Source organism: Aspergillus aculeatinus (genome assembly GCF_003184765.1).
Source record: "Aspergillus aculeatinus CBS 121060 unplaced genomic scaffold BO66scaffold_3, whole genome shotgun sequence".
NCBI classification, from domain to species: domain Eukaryota; kingdom Fungi; phylum Ascomycota; class Eurotiomycetes; order Eurotiales; family Aspergillaceae; genus Aspergillus; species Aspergillus aculeatinus.
The window spans coordinates 869,716-887,424 of record NW_020291472.1 but is presented as its reverse complement, the minus strand read 5'-3'; the positions used below and the strand labels follow the sequence as shown (position 1 = coordinate 887,424).

General features: G+C 30.4%; 4 protein-coding genes across 4 annotated transcripts; 3 read left to right on the top strand and 1 right to left on the bottom strand.

Moving 5' to 3' along the window:
- Positions 1–1,236: 1,236 nt before the first annotated feature.
- On the top strand, positions 1,237–3,339 carry BO66DRAFT_388156 (putative mitochondrial carrier protein). The gene is made up of 5 exons (XM_025646483.1): positions 1,237–1,755; positions 1,821–2,123; positions 2,240–2,518; positions 2,577–2,713; positions 2,782–3,339. The coding sequence occupies exons 1-5, from the start codon at positions 1,657–1,659 to the stop codon at positions 3,002–3,004; spliced, it is 1,041 nt and encodes a 346-aa protein (XP_025508507.1). The 5' UTR covers positions 1,237–1,656; the 3' UTR covers positions 3,005–3,339.
- Positions 3,340–3,600: 261 nt separating this feature from the next.
- On the top strand, positions 3,601–4,632 carry BO66DRAFT_417377 (60S ribosomal protein eL18; the record flags this gene model as incomplete). Its single annotated transcript, XM_025649673.1, has 4 exons — positions 3,601–3,604; positions 3,727–3,831; positions 3,904–4,271; positions 4,319–4,632. 4 exons carry the CDS (start codon positions 3,601–3,603, stop codon positions 4,394–4,396), a joined length of 555 nt encoding a protein of 184 aa, XP_025508506.1. The 3' UTR covers positions 4,397–4,632.
- BO66DRAFT_113649 (glutamate-5-semialdehyde dehydrogenase) lies at positions 4,588–6,475 on the bottom strand. Its single transcript, XM_025641844.1, has 4 exons — positions 6,289–6,475; positions 5,823–6,235; positions 5,592–5,753; positions 4,588–5,536 (listed from the first exon to the last, which is right to left on the bottom strand). The coding sequence occupies exons 2-4, from the start codon at positions 6,124–6,126 to the stop codon at positions 4,629–4,631; spliced, it is 1,374 nt and encodes a 457-aa protein (XP_025508505.1). The 5' UTR covers positions 6,127–6,235; positions 6,289–6,475; the 3' UTR covers positions 4,588–4,628.
- On the top strand, positions 6,379–8,587 carry BO66DRAFT_340642 (putative COP9 subunit 3). The gene is made up of 5 exons (XM_025644412.1): positions 6,379–6,924; positions 7,016–7,252; positions 7,309–7,761; positions 7,824–7,976; positions 8,034–8,587. Exons 1-5 carry the CDS (start codon positions 6,772–6,774, stop codon positions 8,523–8,525), a joined length of 1,488 nt encoding a protein of 495 aa, XP_025508504.1. The 5' UTR covers positions 6,379–6,771; the 3' UTR covers positions 8,526–8,587.
- Positions 8,588–17,709: the final 9,122 nt, after the last annotated feature.

The window sequence follows — 17,709 nt, the reverse complement described above, 5'->3', positions numbered from 1 at the left end:
TTATAGATAATATATCAAATTTTTTAATTCTATAAAGTTGAAGTTAGAGTTATTAAAAAATTTTATAGTTAATTTTTTATATTATTGATTTTTAATTAGTTTTATAATCTTATAATCTATTTAAATAAATATAAATATTTATAAAATTTTTAGATTAATATTTATATTTCTTTTATTACAGAAAATCTATTTTTCATAGTTGATATAAAATCTTTTATAATAAGATTAAAAAATTATTTTTTATTTAGCTTTATATATTATATCTAGTTATTATTTAATAAGCTATTTTATAGAATATAAATAATAAGATTATAAAAACTAAAATAATAAAATAATATAATAAATAAATAATTCTTATAAAATCTAAAAAATTAATAGATTATTTTAAAATATTATTACTAATTTATTTATTTATAGTATTATTATTATTTTTATAAATAGTGCAGCCGGCTTGCTTAACCATTATATAATTATAGTCTAAGACCTGCTATATAGACTTTTCTTCGCGATAACTGCAAAGGTTGGAAGGGCTGGTTTGGGCCCTTACATAATCCTCACATATAGCAATACCATAGCATTACAAATCAACCAAATTCAAATTCTATAAGTAGTTTTACATATAAAACCAGTCTTTTTTTGTTTTACTAAGTTCTGCAGTGGAGATATTTCTAGTAGAGAAATTAACATCTGCACAAAACAGGTTTAATAGTATAGGAATGGTTAATACAGGGACTAACTTGCTTAGATAGCCGACTTGTTTACTGATCATGTTATTAGAGTACAGTCCCCCCCCCTTGCAATAGTTCGTCCGCTAGCCTTTTTAGATATAGTGTATCCGTGAATCTGCCAGCAGAACTCTTATAGAAGCCAATTATTCCCTTTGCTGAATGTACGGTGGACAAAATAAAGAAGGCGGTGATAGCTAGCGCATTACATAAGCCAAACAGGGGGGCTGCAAACTCTTTTCCTCCCACTGTATCTTATTCTGTATTAGAGCATAATCATATAGTGTCTAAAGGTCTTAGAAGTCTTACTGCCTATTATATACGGTTTAGTTGCAGTAATATTAGAACTACAGCCGCCGTCAATAGCCGTTACGGAGCCGACCTGGCTTTAGCCGGGTGGGGGTTGCCAAGCGATAAGTATTTGCATTGCATTGACTTCTCCGTATGCATTCGGGTCGGTTGGTGGAGCAATAAGTATGATTTCCCGTAAAGCATTACACTTCCGTTGACACTTCTCATCAATACTCTTGGCACCTGACCGCGTTTACCATCCTGCCCGTTGATTTAGCCCTCCACTGACTAGACTTGTTTTAGCACCAACTGCTTATAGCATGTGTAGTTGGCGCCGCGGGCCTCTTGACCCTAATGTGGTGTAGTGCCGGGCACAGTTGTCATCTCATCCCAAAGCTACTGCGCTCCTACCACTGACATTCATGCTCTCTACACTGTTTTGCCTTCGTTTCCATATGGAATGACCGAATGAGCTCGTCAAGGCACCTCTATCACACGTCCACTTTATATTATAGCATTATCGCAAACGCTCCACAAAGCAAGGCGGATACACCTCCCTCTATTCCTGTGTGCTATCTTCTACTGCAGCCTTCCCACGAATGCATATAATTCAGCCCGGAGGCCGCATATTGATAAGACGATGAGCTTGAATCACCGAGACGCAGTCTCATCTGTCGAGGGCGAAGATCAAATTGCGTTGTCCGAAGTGCCCAAGATGCAAAAGTCCAGCACTTTCCAGGTATGACCGCCGGCATGTAATAGACAGTCAGCGCACTTACACCTCAGGACAACTTTCCTGTACAGGCGCCTACTCTGAGTAATAGGATCAAGTGGAGGATTTCCGAACCTGTTGCCGCAGCTTTCGTCGCCGGCGGCGTGGCCGGGGCCGTATCTAGGACCATTGTCTCGCCACTTGAACGTCTCAAGATCCTTCTACAAATTCAAAGTGTTGGGCGAAATGAATATAAACTTTCAATATGGAAAGCGCTGGTGAAAATAGGCAAGGAAGAAGGCTGGAAGGGCTATCTGCGGGGAAACGGGACTAACTGCATCCGCATTGTGCCGTACTCCGCGGTCCAATTCGGAAGCTATAATTTCTACAAGAAAGTCAGTGAGTTCAGCGCTGGATGTCCAAAGCCCCGGACTTAGTCGCCACATTCCCCTGATCATTCTCATGTGAAGCCTAGTACAAGGCTGACTTTACTTGACTCGATCACCTATAGTTCGCAGAGCCTTCTCCCAATACAGACTTGTCCCCTATCCGGCGGCTCATATGCGGAGCTGCTGCAGGGGTTACATCCGTGACGGTGACCTATCCTCTAGACATAGTCAGAACTCGGCTTTCTATCCAGTCAGCCTCGTTTGCAGCACTCGGCCAGCGGGGAGCCGGGGAGCCATTGCCGGGTATGCTTACAACCATGATCCTAATATACAAGAACGAAGGTGGCATAGTAGCATTGTATCGGGGTATAATCCCCACAGTGGCTGGTGTTGCCCCATATGTAAGGACCGCATTAACATCACAATTGATAAACTTGGCCTGTGGACTGACAGCTATAGGTTGGTCTAAACTTCATGACATATGAATCGGTTCGCACTTATCTCACCCCGGAAGGCGAAACAACGCCCAGTTCCGTTCGTAAATTATTAGCCGGGGCAGTTTCCGGGGCAGTGGCTCAGACTTGCACCTATCCATTGTGAGAGACCCACACACTACTGTCATCTTCACACACGGGCGGCCTCATACTCACCACTGTTGTAATAGTGATGTTCTACGTCGACGATTTCAGATTAACACAATGTCGGGCATGGGATATAAATACACATCGGTCGTAGATGCTGTGAAAGTCATTATGGCCGAGGAAGGAATACGAGGCCTATTCAAAGGAATCGTTCCAAATCTCCTGAAAGTGGCCCCAAGTATGGCCAGCAGCTGGCTCAGCTTTGAGCTGACAAGGGACTTCCTTGTTAGCATGGGCGAGATATGAGAATACAACCGCCGTACATCTCAGCGCGTGGACAAATTTCTTCAGCCCATAAGAAAAGAGATCACCAATGCCACATAAACACAGTGAATGAATAAGAACCTGTAAATTCTCCTATTGGAACGAGCAGGATCTTATTGATTGATGGGAGTAATTTTTCTAACATACAACATTGTACTCTGTCTGATAATGTCCTGAGGTGCAGAAGAGAGAGTTAAGAATATAAGGGTTTCTATCCGTAGATAACATCAACGTCAGGAATACTCCTACGCAGATAAAATTAGCTAAACTATGGGTCTAACAGCAAGCTAGTACTACATGAACACATTTTTAATTACAAGGCATGAGCCAAGGTGGAGGCGGAGCTGTGCATTACACTTAAGTACACGTACCTACGGGCCCGAATAAAGTTATCCACTGACGCTGCCTGGGGCGCCAGGCAGCCAGGCATCAGGTATGACCTGTTACGGATTAGACTAGGGCACAACCCGCACACACCGTCCATCTGAAAATCGTAGACTAAAATCCTGAGCAGCTTCACTTTACCTACGGGTGCGATAGCCAGCTAACCTACAGGTGTCCCATCAGAATCAGCAGCCATGGGTACGTCTCTGAATGCTGCGGACGGTGCATGGTGTCGGCCGCTGAAATCTTATTTTCGTGAAACTTGCGATAGGCGTTGCTATCGCTGAAATGTGAACCGAACAAGTACTGATTCTGTATAGGTATCGACTTGGATCGCCACCATGTGCGCGGCACCCACCGCAAGGCGCCCAAGAGCGAGAACGTTTACTTGCAGGTCTTGGTGAAGCTCTATCGATTCCTCGCCCGTATGACACCAACCACTTCCTGACCATCAGAATATCCAACAAATGAAGACTGATAAATTTGCTCCATGTCAGGTCGCACGGAATCAAACTTCAACAAGGTCGTGCTTCGTCGCCTTTTCATGTCCCGGATCAACCGCCCCCCGGTTTCTATCTCGCGCATTGTCTCCAACGTTACCGACTCCCACAAGGGCAAGACAATTGTTGTGATCGGAACCGTGACCGACGACAACCGCCTTCTCACCGTCCCCAAGCTCTCGATTGCCGCTCTCCGCTTCACTGCCACTGCTCGCGCCAGGATTGAGAAGGCCGGTGGTGAGACTCTTACTCTCGATCAGCTTGCTCTGCGCGCCCCTACTGGAGCCAACACTCTTCTGCTTCGCGGACCCAAGAATGCCAGAGAGGCTGTCAAACACTTTGGCTTCGGCCCTCACAGCCACAAGGCATGTTATATCGATTCAGTGGATTGGACCGGGCTAATACGTTACAGAAACCATATGTGCGCAGCAAGGGCCGCAAATTTGAGCGTGCTCGTGGTCGGAGAAGGTCTCGTGGTTTCAAGGTTTAAAATAGGGGTCAGACTCGTACTTTCCTTGTTAAGTAGATGCTGCCCAGGTCTGCAGGAGAATGTAGCACAACCTCAAACACGTGATCTTGAACCATGGCTAGCGCCTGATTACTTCGTCTCCTGCGCCAGGCTATCTGTTAATCATGAATAATCAGGTAGAGAAGCTTGGACGCCACGAAAATGAAAATGGATTAAAACGTTCAATTTTAATGATAGAATTTGTAACAGCATCTCACAAAGGTAGCACCTCATGCTTCCAGCTTTTTCCACTGCCCGTTCCGGAATAATCCGCAGCTCTGTGGCCCTGCCCCCGAACTTTATACTTGTAAATAGTCAATCCATCTAAGCCAACAGGGCCTCTCGAGTGGACCTTGTTTGTGCTGATTCCAACCTCCGTACCAAAACCATAACGCATCCCATCTGCAAATCTCGTCGAGGCATTCCAGAAAGCTCCGGCGCTATCAACACCATTCATAAACCGTTCGGCAGTGCTTCTTGATCTCGTGACAATCATGTCGGTGTGTTTTGACGAGTGCCTGTTGATATGGGCAATTGCTGCGTCAAGGCTTTTCCCAGGTGAATCGTCGCTGGGTATAGTTTTCACCGCCAGAATGAGGTCCAAGAACTCGGTCTCGTAATCAGACTCGACAGCGTCCGAAACCAAAGAATGTTGTTGACCGACAATCTTGCTCGACAGCGCTTCTTTCGAAGACGGATCACAACGGAGTGATACTCCTTTAGCTAAGAGCGCCTCAGCAACAGCAGGAAAGATAGTATGGAGTACATCTTCATGCACGAGTAAGGTCTCTAGGGAGTTGCACGCTGCCGGGTAGTCGGTCTTGGAGTCTACAATAACCTTCACAGCAACATCGGGATCGGCGTCGCGATGTATGTATGCGGAGCAAAGACCGTCTGCATGGCCCAGAACAGGGATTTTGGTGTTGTCCTGTACGAAACGAACAAGGTCCTTGGAGCCCCTGGGTATAACCAGGTCAATGTAGGTGTTCTGAGCAAGAAGGGAAGAGACAACCTCTCGCGTCTCAACCAACTGGATCGAAGCCTTTGGCACCTGAGTGTGTGCGATAGCCTCTGAAATCACCTTGGATATTGCCATGAAAGACTCAGTAGATTCCTTGCCACCTTGATCGCTATTAGTCCCAGGCGATCTCTGTAAAAAAAAGAAGAATAGACATACCTTTGAGAATAGCAGCATTGCCAGATTTTATAGAAAGGGCAGCGATGTTGGCTATCACCTCAGGGCGAGCCTCAAAGATGATTAGCAGCACCCCAATGGGGCAGCTGACTTTTTCGAGCGTCAGGCCATCATCCAGTAGTGTCCTCATGGTCACATTCCCGACTTCGCCACGTCAGCTCTTTGATCACATCGCAAGGGAGAGGTCACGTAGTGATTTGGTGGAATTGATACCTGGATCTTGCAAGTCTCTGACACTCAAGATACCCTGAAGCATATCTTCGAATTTCCCGGGTCGTGACAGATCGAGCCTTTTGAGAACACTTTGGTTGAGAACGCCGGCTTCAACTGCGCGCTCAGCAGCCGCGACGTCTCTCGAATTGGCTGCTAGAATATCATTCCGGCTTTTCGCAATGGCTTCGTGGAGCGCTGTCAGAGCGTCATCCCTCTCGGCCCCAGATAGGGTTGCTAAAAGACGAGAGGCTATAGACGCAGATTTCGCGATCTCGGCTGGTGAGGAATTTGTGAGGGACATCATAGACCACAATACAAGTGAAGATGCTCAATGTTTTACCAATAGAGGTTCAGAGCCCGAAGTGAGCCGTCTGGATCGCGAAATCCGGGGTGCAGTTCGAGCCTCTGCCAGACTTCGGTCAGTGAGTCACGGTTAGGACGCTAACAAAGATACAAGGTACGTAACCTGTAAATAATGCTGCTAACCAAAAAGCCCGTAGTCTGGTGGGGTCCCAGGCGGTGCGTTATGCTCCCTGCCGGATCGCCTGGATCACAACTGGAACTTATTACACAATATTAAAACATACTCCGTATGTCGAGATTACATCTCACACTCTGAATTGACCCAGCTGCATACAATCTTACTACAGGCCTATTTATCCTAAAGGCGGCATCCTTAGCATAACGTCCGTGGGTCACGTCGGCCGAATCCCATGTTCAACCTCGGCAGCATCTTCTAGCTAGTGGAGAACATCATTTACCTTCTTCACCCAGCCCATGCTCATGCTATTTTGACGCCTCAACCATCACTCTGGGCATTACCTCTATTGCACCATACATATGAGATTGCGTCAATCATTTAAACCTTGAAAGCCAGCCCTCATTTGGGCGCAGAGGTTACTCAGTCTTCCTCGAGGCATCAAAACAAACCCGATCCTATAGCCTAATCATGGCAGAGTCTGTTCAGCAAATTATCTCTTTATCATCCCATCTGCATTCTCCCAATCTCTTATCTGAAACCGACTATGTAAACCGGGTCCAGGAATTGGTCGCTATTCTTAGGCGATCAAGTCAGAGCCTTCTCAGCGAGACTGTCTTGACTGTAAGCAAAGATATACGCTTCCTCAGAAAGATGACGGGCATATGCGGCCTCTATCAAAGTCTGTACTGATCTGGAGTCTAATTCTGCAAAGGACCTGAGTCCCCACGAGCACACTTTACCCTACTTATTCGTGTTGCTCCATCAGATTGACTTGGCACGCAGCAGAACAAGAAGTGCTTTGCCAGACGACATAAAGCCCGGTGGCCGACTATGGTCTCCAGCTGTACAGTTTTTGAGAGAGTTCAAAGGACCTCAAGTTCATTTTGCGGGCCATGAATGGCGTCAACTTGTGAATATGATTCTAGATGCCGCAGAAGATGACTCGAAGGCGAGTTTCTCTTCTAAATATCCATTTACCCGTCTTAGGCATCTAACATGCAACAGCCAGTATTAGCAGTCTGCGTGCTGAGTGGCGCAATAATGCGAATTGATCAAAACGTGTGTGAATTCACCTCGTTGCACCCAAGGTTCCTCCGACTGTGCCTGCTATCGCAGTCTTACAGCTATGCATTGCCTGTACTTGATAAACACATATCCAGTAGTCATACAAGCTTGGAGCAGCCTGCCCGGGGTGACAACAGATACATGCTAGCCTTAAACCACGATGCCAACGATTTTATTGCAGAAGCACCCGACATCTCTGCCAGACTGACACACAAGGATATTGCGCAGTATTATCTCTACGGTGCCATGATATACATGACACTTAAAGAGTGGGATAAGGCCTTGCACTGGTTGAGTATTGTGATCTCTTTCCCTGTTGTCAATTCAGTGAGCAAAGTCATGATTGAAGCATTCAAAAAGTGGGTGCTTGTGGGTTTACTGAGACACGGCAAGGTGAGTTAGCAGCGTGGTCAGGGTGAAACCCTCATTCGAATTTCACTAATCGCTTGAGTTAGCTGGTTACTGCTCCAAAGATAATATCCTCGCATGTTATGAAGATATACCAAGCCGTCGCAAGACCCTATCTTTCCCTCGCAGATGCTTTTGAAAAGTCGGACGAGCAGAGATTGCGCACGGAGGCGGATTTGGGAAAATCAGTTTGGTGTGCTGTGAGTCGATGCATGGGCAACATCTAACACTAGCGAACTTCGCTGATACGTTACCAGGATCTCAATTCTGGCCTTGTTCGCCAGCTTTTCCAGGCCTATGACATGTTTCTTGTACTCAAACTTTGCAGGGTTTTCTCCGCTCTGACAACAAGAGACATCGCAGCAAAAGCGGCGTCTTCAGGCTTGGTTTCATCAGCGAAGATCGAGAGTTTGATTGCGTTTCTTGTAATGTCTGGAGTGCTAGGGGCACGACTCTTGCAAAGGCCTTGCGATCTATCTCTCAGCATGTTGCGTTTCCCTAAGTCCATACAGCCTTATTGCAGTCGAAGCAGGATGAGGGTTGGGCTAATGAGGAAAAGCCATGCACTCGAGCTCTTGAGCCACAACTGCGGGGAATGTAACAATGAGTTAAAGATAGGCCGTGAGAACATCGATGTCCTTGTAAGATGCCAGGGGTGGTCTGGTGTTACAGGAAAGGGAGGCGGCAAGGGCAGTATCGATCATGCTGCTTTCGGGGTTGATGAAGACATAATGGGAGATCTTAGCTAGATGTTCGTCATCCTTAAGTATTAATTTCAAGTATCTATATTCTAACATATATTTTGTCAGGGACGAGGGCATTCTAATATTGGTTTGATATATTGATTTTAAAACTATAATATATAGAATAAACCATATTTGTTATATTTGTTTGTTCGGCTATACTGATATTCTGCTGTTTGTTTATATGACTGTCTTACTTACCGCTCTAGCGGTGAAAATTTAGAACAGTTGAATTATTTTTTTTTAGGAATTCTAATGATTTTTGTTATAACTAATTTTATCAATTAATTGTACTAAACATATTATTGATTAGATATAGTAGTATGTCCTGCATTTATTTAAATATGTCTTCGATATATTTTTAAAAATATTGTCAAGGGGCGGGGTGGTGTCTGGTTCTTAGTCTGGCTGGGTGTGGTGGATTTCGTGGGTGTCGATATTCTGCCGTTAGTTTCCGCCTAGCGGATATTTTTCGGCTGGCTTGACCTCCCGAACTTTCTTCTTAATAACTATCTTTATATTAATTAATTATATCAATCTTTGTTATATCAACTTTTATAACATCTGGTAGTATGTCTTAACATTATAAACGGTTTAGAGTATGTCTTTAGGGATATACTGTTCTTTATATCTTTATATTCTTATGTTTTTTTTTATTTGTTGATTACTGGTCTTTTCGCGTCGATAATTCCTATTCTTTCTGTGTCTACATCTCGAGGTTTTCTTCCGGTTGTGTTTTTGTATTCTATTATTTGTTTCTGTATTTATTTGTGTGGGTTACCTGTATTGCTAAGCTTTTATCCTATCTTATGATTTGCTTTCCGCAATCTATATATAAATCAATCTTACCGAATTGGTATCTTATATTCTTTATACTTCTCACTTTCATATTAATCAACATTCCGATTATTATTCTAATTATCTCTATTAATACTTTTTTACTACTTATTTTAGTCTTCTTATTATATACCCTATTATTTTACATCATAAGCAACACGTCTATTCGGTCGGAATTGTTAAAGACATTTATTTAGTAGCCCGTCTATATATTTATTTATTAGTAGTATAGATATTTTTCGAATTCGCGCATTAAATTGTTAATTATTATAATAGTAATATTTATATTTTTTTAAAAAATATCTTAACAGTAGTATTTTTTTAAAATTTATTATATTATATTTATTATACCTGCTTCGATATCTGTAAAAATTATATATATTTTTTTTAAAATCTTAATAAGTTAGTTATATATAAAAATGTTTCTATTTTTTTAATTATACTAAATATCTTTTTAATTCTAAATCTTATATAGTCTAACTTTGTAATTCTTACTTCTAAAAACTTTTAGATAACTTTATTAAACTAATATATTTATTAGACTATATATATTCTTAAATCTTTATAAATATCTTTATATTAATATTAGTATTTTATAATATTATATTTATATTAAATTCTTATTCAACTAATTTTATATTTTTATTAAAAGTATCTACTTCGAGTTTTATTACCTCTTTAAAAGACCCTGCCTTCTCTATATTTTAAAAATCGGTTAAATTAATAAATATTAATATTAAGATATCTAAATATTAAAATATTAATATATCTAAATATTAGAAAGTTAATATATTTATATTTTAAGATATTAATATATTCAAAATACCTCAGATCTTAAAACACATCGTTTCTGGTGCCTTTCCAGCTACTGAATATCCGAAAAAATCAATCCTATTTACTACTTGTCCTCTACTATTTCCTAGACTTACTAATCTATTATTCATATTATTAAATTCTTTATTTACTGCTTTACTGTCTGATATCTTTCCTAACCTTGGTTGTTCCTGCTTTTCTAAACTAATATTTGGTCAACAGTCTATACTTAATTTTTAAAACATCGAATATTCTTAAATCTTTTAATATAATTAATAAGTCAAATATATATACACTAGTAATCTATCTTTCAACTATTTTAATTTCTTGTATTTTAATATTAATATATTTATTTCTTTAGATATTAACTCTAATATCAAGTTTCTTACATCTTATTATTTATTATTTTCGCACTATAAGTATTATCTAACCAAAAAAATAATTAGTGCCTCCGCCTCTGCTGGTCTGCCTAGTAGTACTAGTCTGTCTTCTACTCCGCCTATTCTGCACGGTTAGTCTTAAAATAATAACCAATTAAATCCTTTTTCTATCAATCTATTGACATAGATATAAGATATATTGGCTTAATTACTCAGTTATATAAACTATTTTAAAAAATATCTTATTAGTAATAATAATTCTTCTTCCCTACTGTTTCTTTTATATAATTCCTGTGGTGGTCGATATAATCGAAATAACAACTCTAATAACTCTAATAATAAAAATCTAAATATATATATATATACTATATGTATTAAGAATATAAAATCTAAAAAAGTTAGTTTCTTTTATCTAAATATAAAAAATAATAAATCTATTAAATAAATTAGTTATAATATATTTTATAAGAATATTAATATCTTTATTAATTATATTTATAATACTATTAAATAATATAATAATAAGCTTATTAAAAATAATTTTCAAATATATCTTAATAAAACTATCTTAATCTAGTTTATATTTAATACATCCGAACTTAAAAAATTAATAATTATTAAAGCTATTTTTAAAAATAGTTAGATTAAAGATTTTTTAAATTAATTTTATTCTAGTCTGTCTGCTGTTTTATTAAAGCTTAACTATATATATTATAATTTTAATAATATAAATACTAAATTAATTTGTTAATTTATATAAAATATTATATATTATATCTATACTATATATATAAAAGATTTTTATAACTAAATACTCTATTTATAAAACTATATTAATATTTATTTTTATATTATTTTAATTAAGCTGGTAAAAATAATATCTATTAATTAATTTTTAAAAAGTCTTAATAACTAATAATAAAAGTAGAAAAATCTTATTTATATAATTAATAAATATAATTATAATTATAATAATTAAAAATCCTATAATTAAAAACAATTTAATTATTTAAATAATTATAATTTTTATAATAACTATAAGAATTATATTAATAATTTTTAAAAATATTCGTCTAATTATTTATTCTAAAACTATTAGTAGTTAAACTAGTAATTAAACTTATAGCAACTGAACAACTAATAATAGTCTTATTAGCAGTTATATTTATATACTTTTAATTAAAATAATTAAATATAATACAGCTTGTAGTTATTAAATTAAAATATAAATAACTATTAACCTAAAAATTAATATAATAGTTAATAAAATTAGAATTAATAGTATAAAAATTATTAAAATATAAATTACAGCTAGTAAAATACTCGGTCTGGTGGTAGTAATTATTCTAATTATAACTATAATATATATATTACTATAACTAATTTTATTTGATTTAAGAATATAAATAATTCTATTTTTAAATAATATATAAATTTTAATATATATAGTTCTTCTAATAGAAGGTCGTCTGCTGGTTTTTCTAACTATTTATATAGTTCTGAATATAAATATTCTAAATATTAATATATAAAAAATAATCTATATAAATATAGTAATAACTAATATAATAATGATTCTAAGTATAATAATCCTTATAATAAAAATAATATTTATTATAAAAAGTATAATAATATTTATATAGCTGAATATATTAAGAATAACTTTACTAAAAACCCCGGTACTATTTCTATTTCTAATAATCTGTTTTTTACTTTTTATATCTTTTAAGAAGTCGACGATAAAGCATATTTTATTTTCTATAATAATTATAATTTAATATTATTTTTTAAAAATAAGTTTTATATTTATTTAAAATATTATATTATATTTTTTCTTTATATTAAATCTATTAAACTTACTGTTAATAACGACTCTATTATTATATTTAATTACTATAACTAAGAAGTTATAGATATTAAAATAAATAAAGTCTTATAATTTTTTAAATCTACTATTATAAAAATTAATATTAATATTATATTTAAATATATTAAAATCTATATTAATATTAGCTGTATAATAATTATTAGTAATACTATATTAATTTATTTATTTAGATTTAAATTATATAATATTTTTTATATACTTTAAATTAGAAAAATTAGTTTTATATACTAAGCTACTTAATATATTATTTTCAATATCTGTTTTTTTAAATATAAAAATTATACTGAGTCGGTTGGTCTTATATTTATATATATTAAAATATATATTATTTTAGTTAAAAATCTTCTATTAAATATTCTTATTAGTATAGATATAATATATTATAAAAAAATAATTTTAGATTATAAAAAATAGATTATTATTATATATTTATATAAAAATTATATTTTTTTTATTTAGATTATTCATTATCTCGAACTATTTTATAAATACTTCTATTTATACCGCTAAATATATAGTTATATTTTTTTATTTTTATATTAATTTATTAATTAAGAAAATTAATAGTTTATATAATATTAATTGTATTTTTAATTCTAAAAATAACACCGGATTATTAATATATAATTATTTAATTAATACTAATTTTTTTAAAATAGTTAATAAATCTTTATTTTTAATAATAATTAATTACTATTTAAGAATTAGAATTTTAAATAATAATAAGTATATTACTGTATACAAAACTAGATAATATATTATTAAACTTAGTTATTTAAATTCTTATATCTTATAGTTTTTTCATATTTATAACTACTATTATTATATCGCTAAGTCTTTTCATACCGCAGAAATATTATCCTATTTTAGAATTAATTCTAGGCGTACTGTCTATAAAACAATTCTAGTTAATATCTTTAAATATTAAGATATTTTATTTTTATCTACCCCAATATATCAGCCTAAAGCTGAATACCCGTCTAAATCTGATTCTAAACCGTCCAAATAAATCTTACTACTTAAAATAAAATATACTAATAAAAATAGGATATTTATTCTTTCTAATAACATAATTATAATTATTTATTAAAATAGTTATAAAAAATTCCTAATATTACTGACTATATTTTATAATATATAAACTAATTCTAATAGTTCTAATATTAATATAATTAATATTTCTAAAAACTAATAAATATAAATATTTTTTAAAAATAATTAATAAAAGTATACAGCTGTTTAAAAATCTTATATTTATTAATTTTTTAAATAAGACTATAAAGTTATTAATTCTATTTTTAATTTTTTTTATATTTTGAGTAAAATATTATATATAAAAATATATATACTGTCTATATATTCTATATTTATAGTATAGAAGTATATAAATAATTAAATAAAAAATTATTTTATTATTAATTTAAAAACTACTAATTATAAAACCAAGTCTAATCTTTACTTTATAATATAAAAACCGCGCCAGCTACACCAAACAGCACACCACTATTAAGTTCTTAATTAGAAAGAATAGAAAGTTATATCTAATTCTATTTTCTATTAATTTATTATTTTTTAGTAATATTTTTAGTTTTTATAATTATATAGTAATATAATATTATCTAAAATATTCTTTAAAAAGCTAATATAGCCTCAACTCAAGGCCGACTACTATTATAAAAATTTATATATATATATAATAGCTATTAACAATACTTTTAAGTAATTTAAAAAAAAGTAGAAAAAAATAAATAATAATCTACTAAAATTAATCTTTCTTCTACTAATTAAAAATCTTATTAATTTTATTAATTAGATTATAAAAATACTCTCAGTAGATTCCCTCTATAAAAATTATAAAAAAACTAAAAATATTTTTTAAATATAGATAAATTAATAACTATAAAATACTAAAACTATAAATATTCTTAGTACTAAGCCTACAGCTATTATATTTATAAAAATAATATTAAAAATATATTTATATATTAATATAATCTAATATATAGTTACAACTATTATTTCTAAGTTATATATAAATAACTAACTTATTAAAGTCTAAACTAATATAATTAATATTATAAATAAATCAGTAGGTTTAAACAGCCTGCTAGTATAACTAGTTTTTACTAGAAATCTTATTATTTATATATAAAAAACTATAAATACTATAATTAATCTATTATATTATAATAATAAGATCTTAGTAAACTATATTAATAAAAATATTATTAATATAAAAAATAAAATAATTATTTATTATAAGATTCTTATAAATATCATAAAATCTAATAATAATATAATTTTTATAGCTAATAATCTAAAAAATCTTAAATATCTTATTTATATACAGATTTTATAAATTAAAATCTTTAGTCTAAATATAATAATTAAATAATATAACTATTTAATTATTATATATAATATAAATATCAGCTATATCAGCTATAAGAATTTTATAAAATAATAGAAAATCTTAGCTAAAAAAATAAAAACTATTAATATTAGTTATCTAATTATAATATCTACTAAAATTATATATATCAGCTAAATACAGCTATAAAAACTATTATTAAAAAAATAAATTTTTTATATTAATTATTAAAACAAATAGTTAAAATATAATAAATATTCTTTTTTATAAAAACTTTATATTTAATAATAAATATTTTAATATTAGTTATTATAACTATAGACAGCAGCTTTGATAGTACTTTAAATATTAGAAATATAATTATATTACATAATATTATTAGAAAAATCAGATTTATATATATTATATTAGCTTATATAAATTAATAAATTATATATTTAGAAATAATAAGATATATACTAAGTATATAAACTATAGACTAAAGTATTTTATTTTTAATTATATTTATACTAAAAAAAAATTAATTAAAAATCATCCAGCAGCACCGGCTAAATATTTTTATATTATATATTAAGTTTTTTATTAATAATAATAATATTATTATTTAAATTATTTCTAAGTCTAAGACTAGTTTAAAGTTTATTTAATTATAATATACCCGCAGCTGCTTTATAATAATCTGGGCTGTAGCTACTTAAAGTAAAAGCTGCTATAAATTAATTATTGAAAAACTGGAGATTCTAGCTGTAAAAATTAAAACTATAACTAAAAATAATTATAATAAATAACTAAAATACTATAATAAAAAATAATTAAAAGATTATAAAAATTAATATTTATAGCCAAAATTTATTTATTAATAATATTTTAATATTATTAATTAAAATAATTTTAATTTTTAATTTTAATAATATTATAAATATATCTAAGTTTATAATATAATACTATAGTAACTAGTAAAACCAGTTTATTATTTTAAATAAAAATAATAATAATAAATTTAATACTTTTATTTTAAATATTATTAAATCTTTAATTATAAATAATAAATAACTACTATAAGTAGTTTAAAATTATATAAATAAACTATTAGAAATCTAATAATATTATAATATATCTTCTTAATTAAAAAAATCTAGAACATAAAGTTTATTATTATTTAAGATTTTTAAATAAACTGTTATAATAATTAGGTAATCATATATTTTTAGATTTTAAAAAAATATTTCTATTTAATAATAAAACTAATATTAAGTATAAGACTTGCTCCGCAGATCTGCTTTTTTATAAATAGATATATTAATTTAAAAATATAAATAGTCTAATATTAATCCTAGTTTCTTAATATTCTTATATTATAAATATTAGAAAAGAACTATATTTATATTTATAATATATATTAGTCTAATAAAAATAATAACTAATATAAAATTAATAAACCTAAGCCGACATCCAAGCCCGGATTAATATTTAAATCTAAAAATAAAAATCTTTATAAAAAAAAATAAATCTAATATTTAATCTATTCTTTATAGTATTATAGAAGCTAGATAAGTATATAATTTTTAAAAATTTTAATTTCTATTATTTATTATAAAATCTATTAAAATATATCTACATAAATAATACAGCCATCTGATTATTTAATATTATTATTAATAGAAATCTTAAACTGCTTCTATCAAAAAAAGTAATTATATATAAAAAAGTAATATTTATACTACTATTAATCTAATATAAATTATATAATTACTTAAAAAATACCTCAGCTATTATAACTTACAAGAAAATTAATAGATTAAAATTAATTATATACTAATATATATTATATTTAAGATTAGTTTTATTTTTACTTCTATAATAAAAAAATAAAATTAAATTAATATTAATTAATAAGTTTATTATAGTAAGCTAGCTAACTATTTATAATTATAACTAGTTATTAACTAACTAATTAAACTAAGTATTATTAATATAATAATAAAAAATCTTATTAAGACTCTGACTACCGCCGCTAAAACTATTATACTAAAAAAAACTATTATTAGATATTTTAAATCCGGCTATATTAAAAAAATAAAAAAACTAAAATATTATACATAATAAATAAAATAATAGATTAAGTCCGGTTATTAAATAAATTAAAAAATCTATAGTTAAGCCTATAATATATTATATTGATAAACTATTAAATAAAAAAATAAATATATCAAAAAAATAAAAAATAAAAAATATTTTATTAAAAGATTTTAAAAACTAGTCTACTAAATATATATATATAGAAACCCAAGATTTATATTTATATTTATACTATAGTTACTACCTAAAAAATTAGTAAAAAAATCTAAGATTAAAATTAAATCTTTTTAATAAATTTTATTTCTAGCTGTTAGTATAATAAATTTTATTAATATTAATAATTATAAATATTTTAAACTATATAAAGTACTTTAAATAATCTGAGATAAAATATACTATATAATTTAGTAAGCTATTTTTAAAAAAACTTTTAATTTTAATAAATTATTTAATCTAGTTTTTTAGTAAGTTTTTTTTATCGAGTATTAATTAATTAATATTCTTAATATATATCTAAATACAAACTACTATTTTTAGTACTTTCGCCGGTCAACTATTATTATTATTTATAAATCAAATAAAAATAATTATATTATATTTAAAAACTACCGGCTAATTACTCTACTTAAGATATTAAATAAAATTTTTAAATTAATTATTATTTTTAAATTAATTATATAATAAAAGTCCTCGGGCTGCTTCTAAAATATTATATTAAGAAATATTAAAAAAAGATTTTATAATTATATTTTATATCTAATTTTTAAATAGATTTATATTATATAATAAACTAATTATCTAATTGCCAGTTTACTAGTAGTT

Bases quoted from the DNA above. Each gene is read 5' to 3' on its own strand.
- BO66DRAFT_388156 (XM_025646483.1), top strand. From the start codon at position 1,657: ATGAGCTTGAATCACCGAGACGCAGTCTCATCTGTCGAGGGCGAAGAT. The intron at 1,756-1,820 runs GTATGACCGCCG...TTTCCTGTACAG, and splicing joins AAAAGTCCAGCACTTTCCAG to GCGCCTACTCTGAGTAATAG. The intron at 2,124-2,239 runs GTCAGTGAGTTC...GATCACCTATAG, and splicing joins GCTATAATTTCTACAAGAAA to TTCGCAGAGCCTTCTCCCAA.
- BO66DRAFT_113649 (XM_025641844.1), bottom strand. From the start codon at position 6,126: ATGATGTCCCTCACAAATTCCTCACCAGCCGAGATCGCGAAATCTGCG. The intron at 5,754-5,822 runs GTATCAATTCCA...GACGTGGCGAAG, and splicing joins CAGAGACTTGCAAGATCCAG to TCGGGAATGTGACCATGAGG. The intron at 5,537-5,591 runs GTATGTCTATTC...ATAGCGATCAAG, and splicing joins CAATGCTGCTATTCTCAAAG to GTGGCAAGGAATCTACTGAG.
- BO66DRAFT_340642 (XM_025644412.1), top strand. From the start codon at position 6,772: ATGGCAGAGTCTGTTCAGCAAATTATCTCTTTATCATCCCATCTGCAT. The intron at 7,762-7,823 runs GTGAGTTAGCAG...CGCTTGAGTTAG, and splicing joins GTTTACTGAGACACGGCAAG to CTGGTTACTGCTCCAAAGAT. The intron at 7,977-8,033 runs GTGAGTCGATGC...ATACGTTACCAG, and splicing joins GAAAATCAGTTTGGTGTGCT to GATCTCAATTCTGGCCTTGT.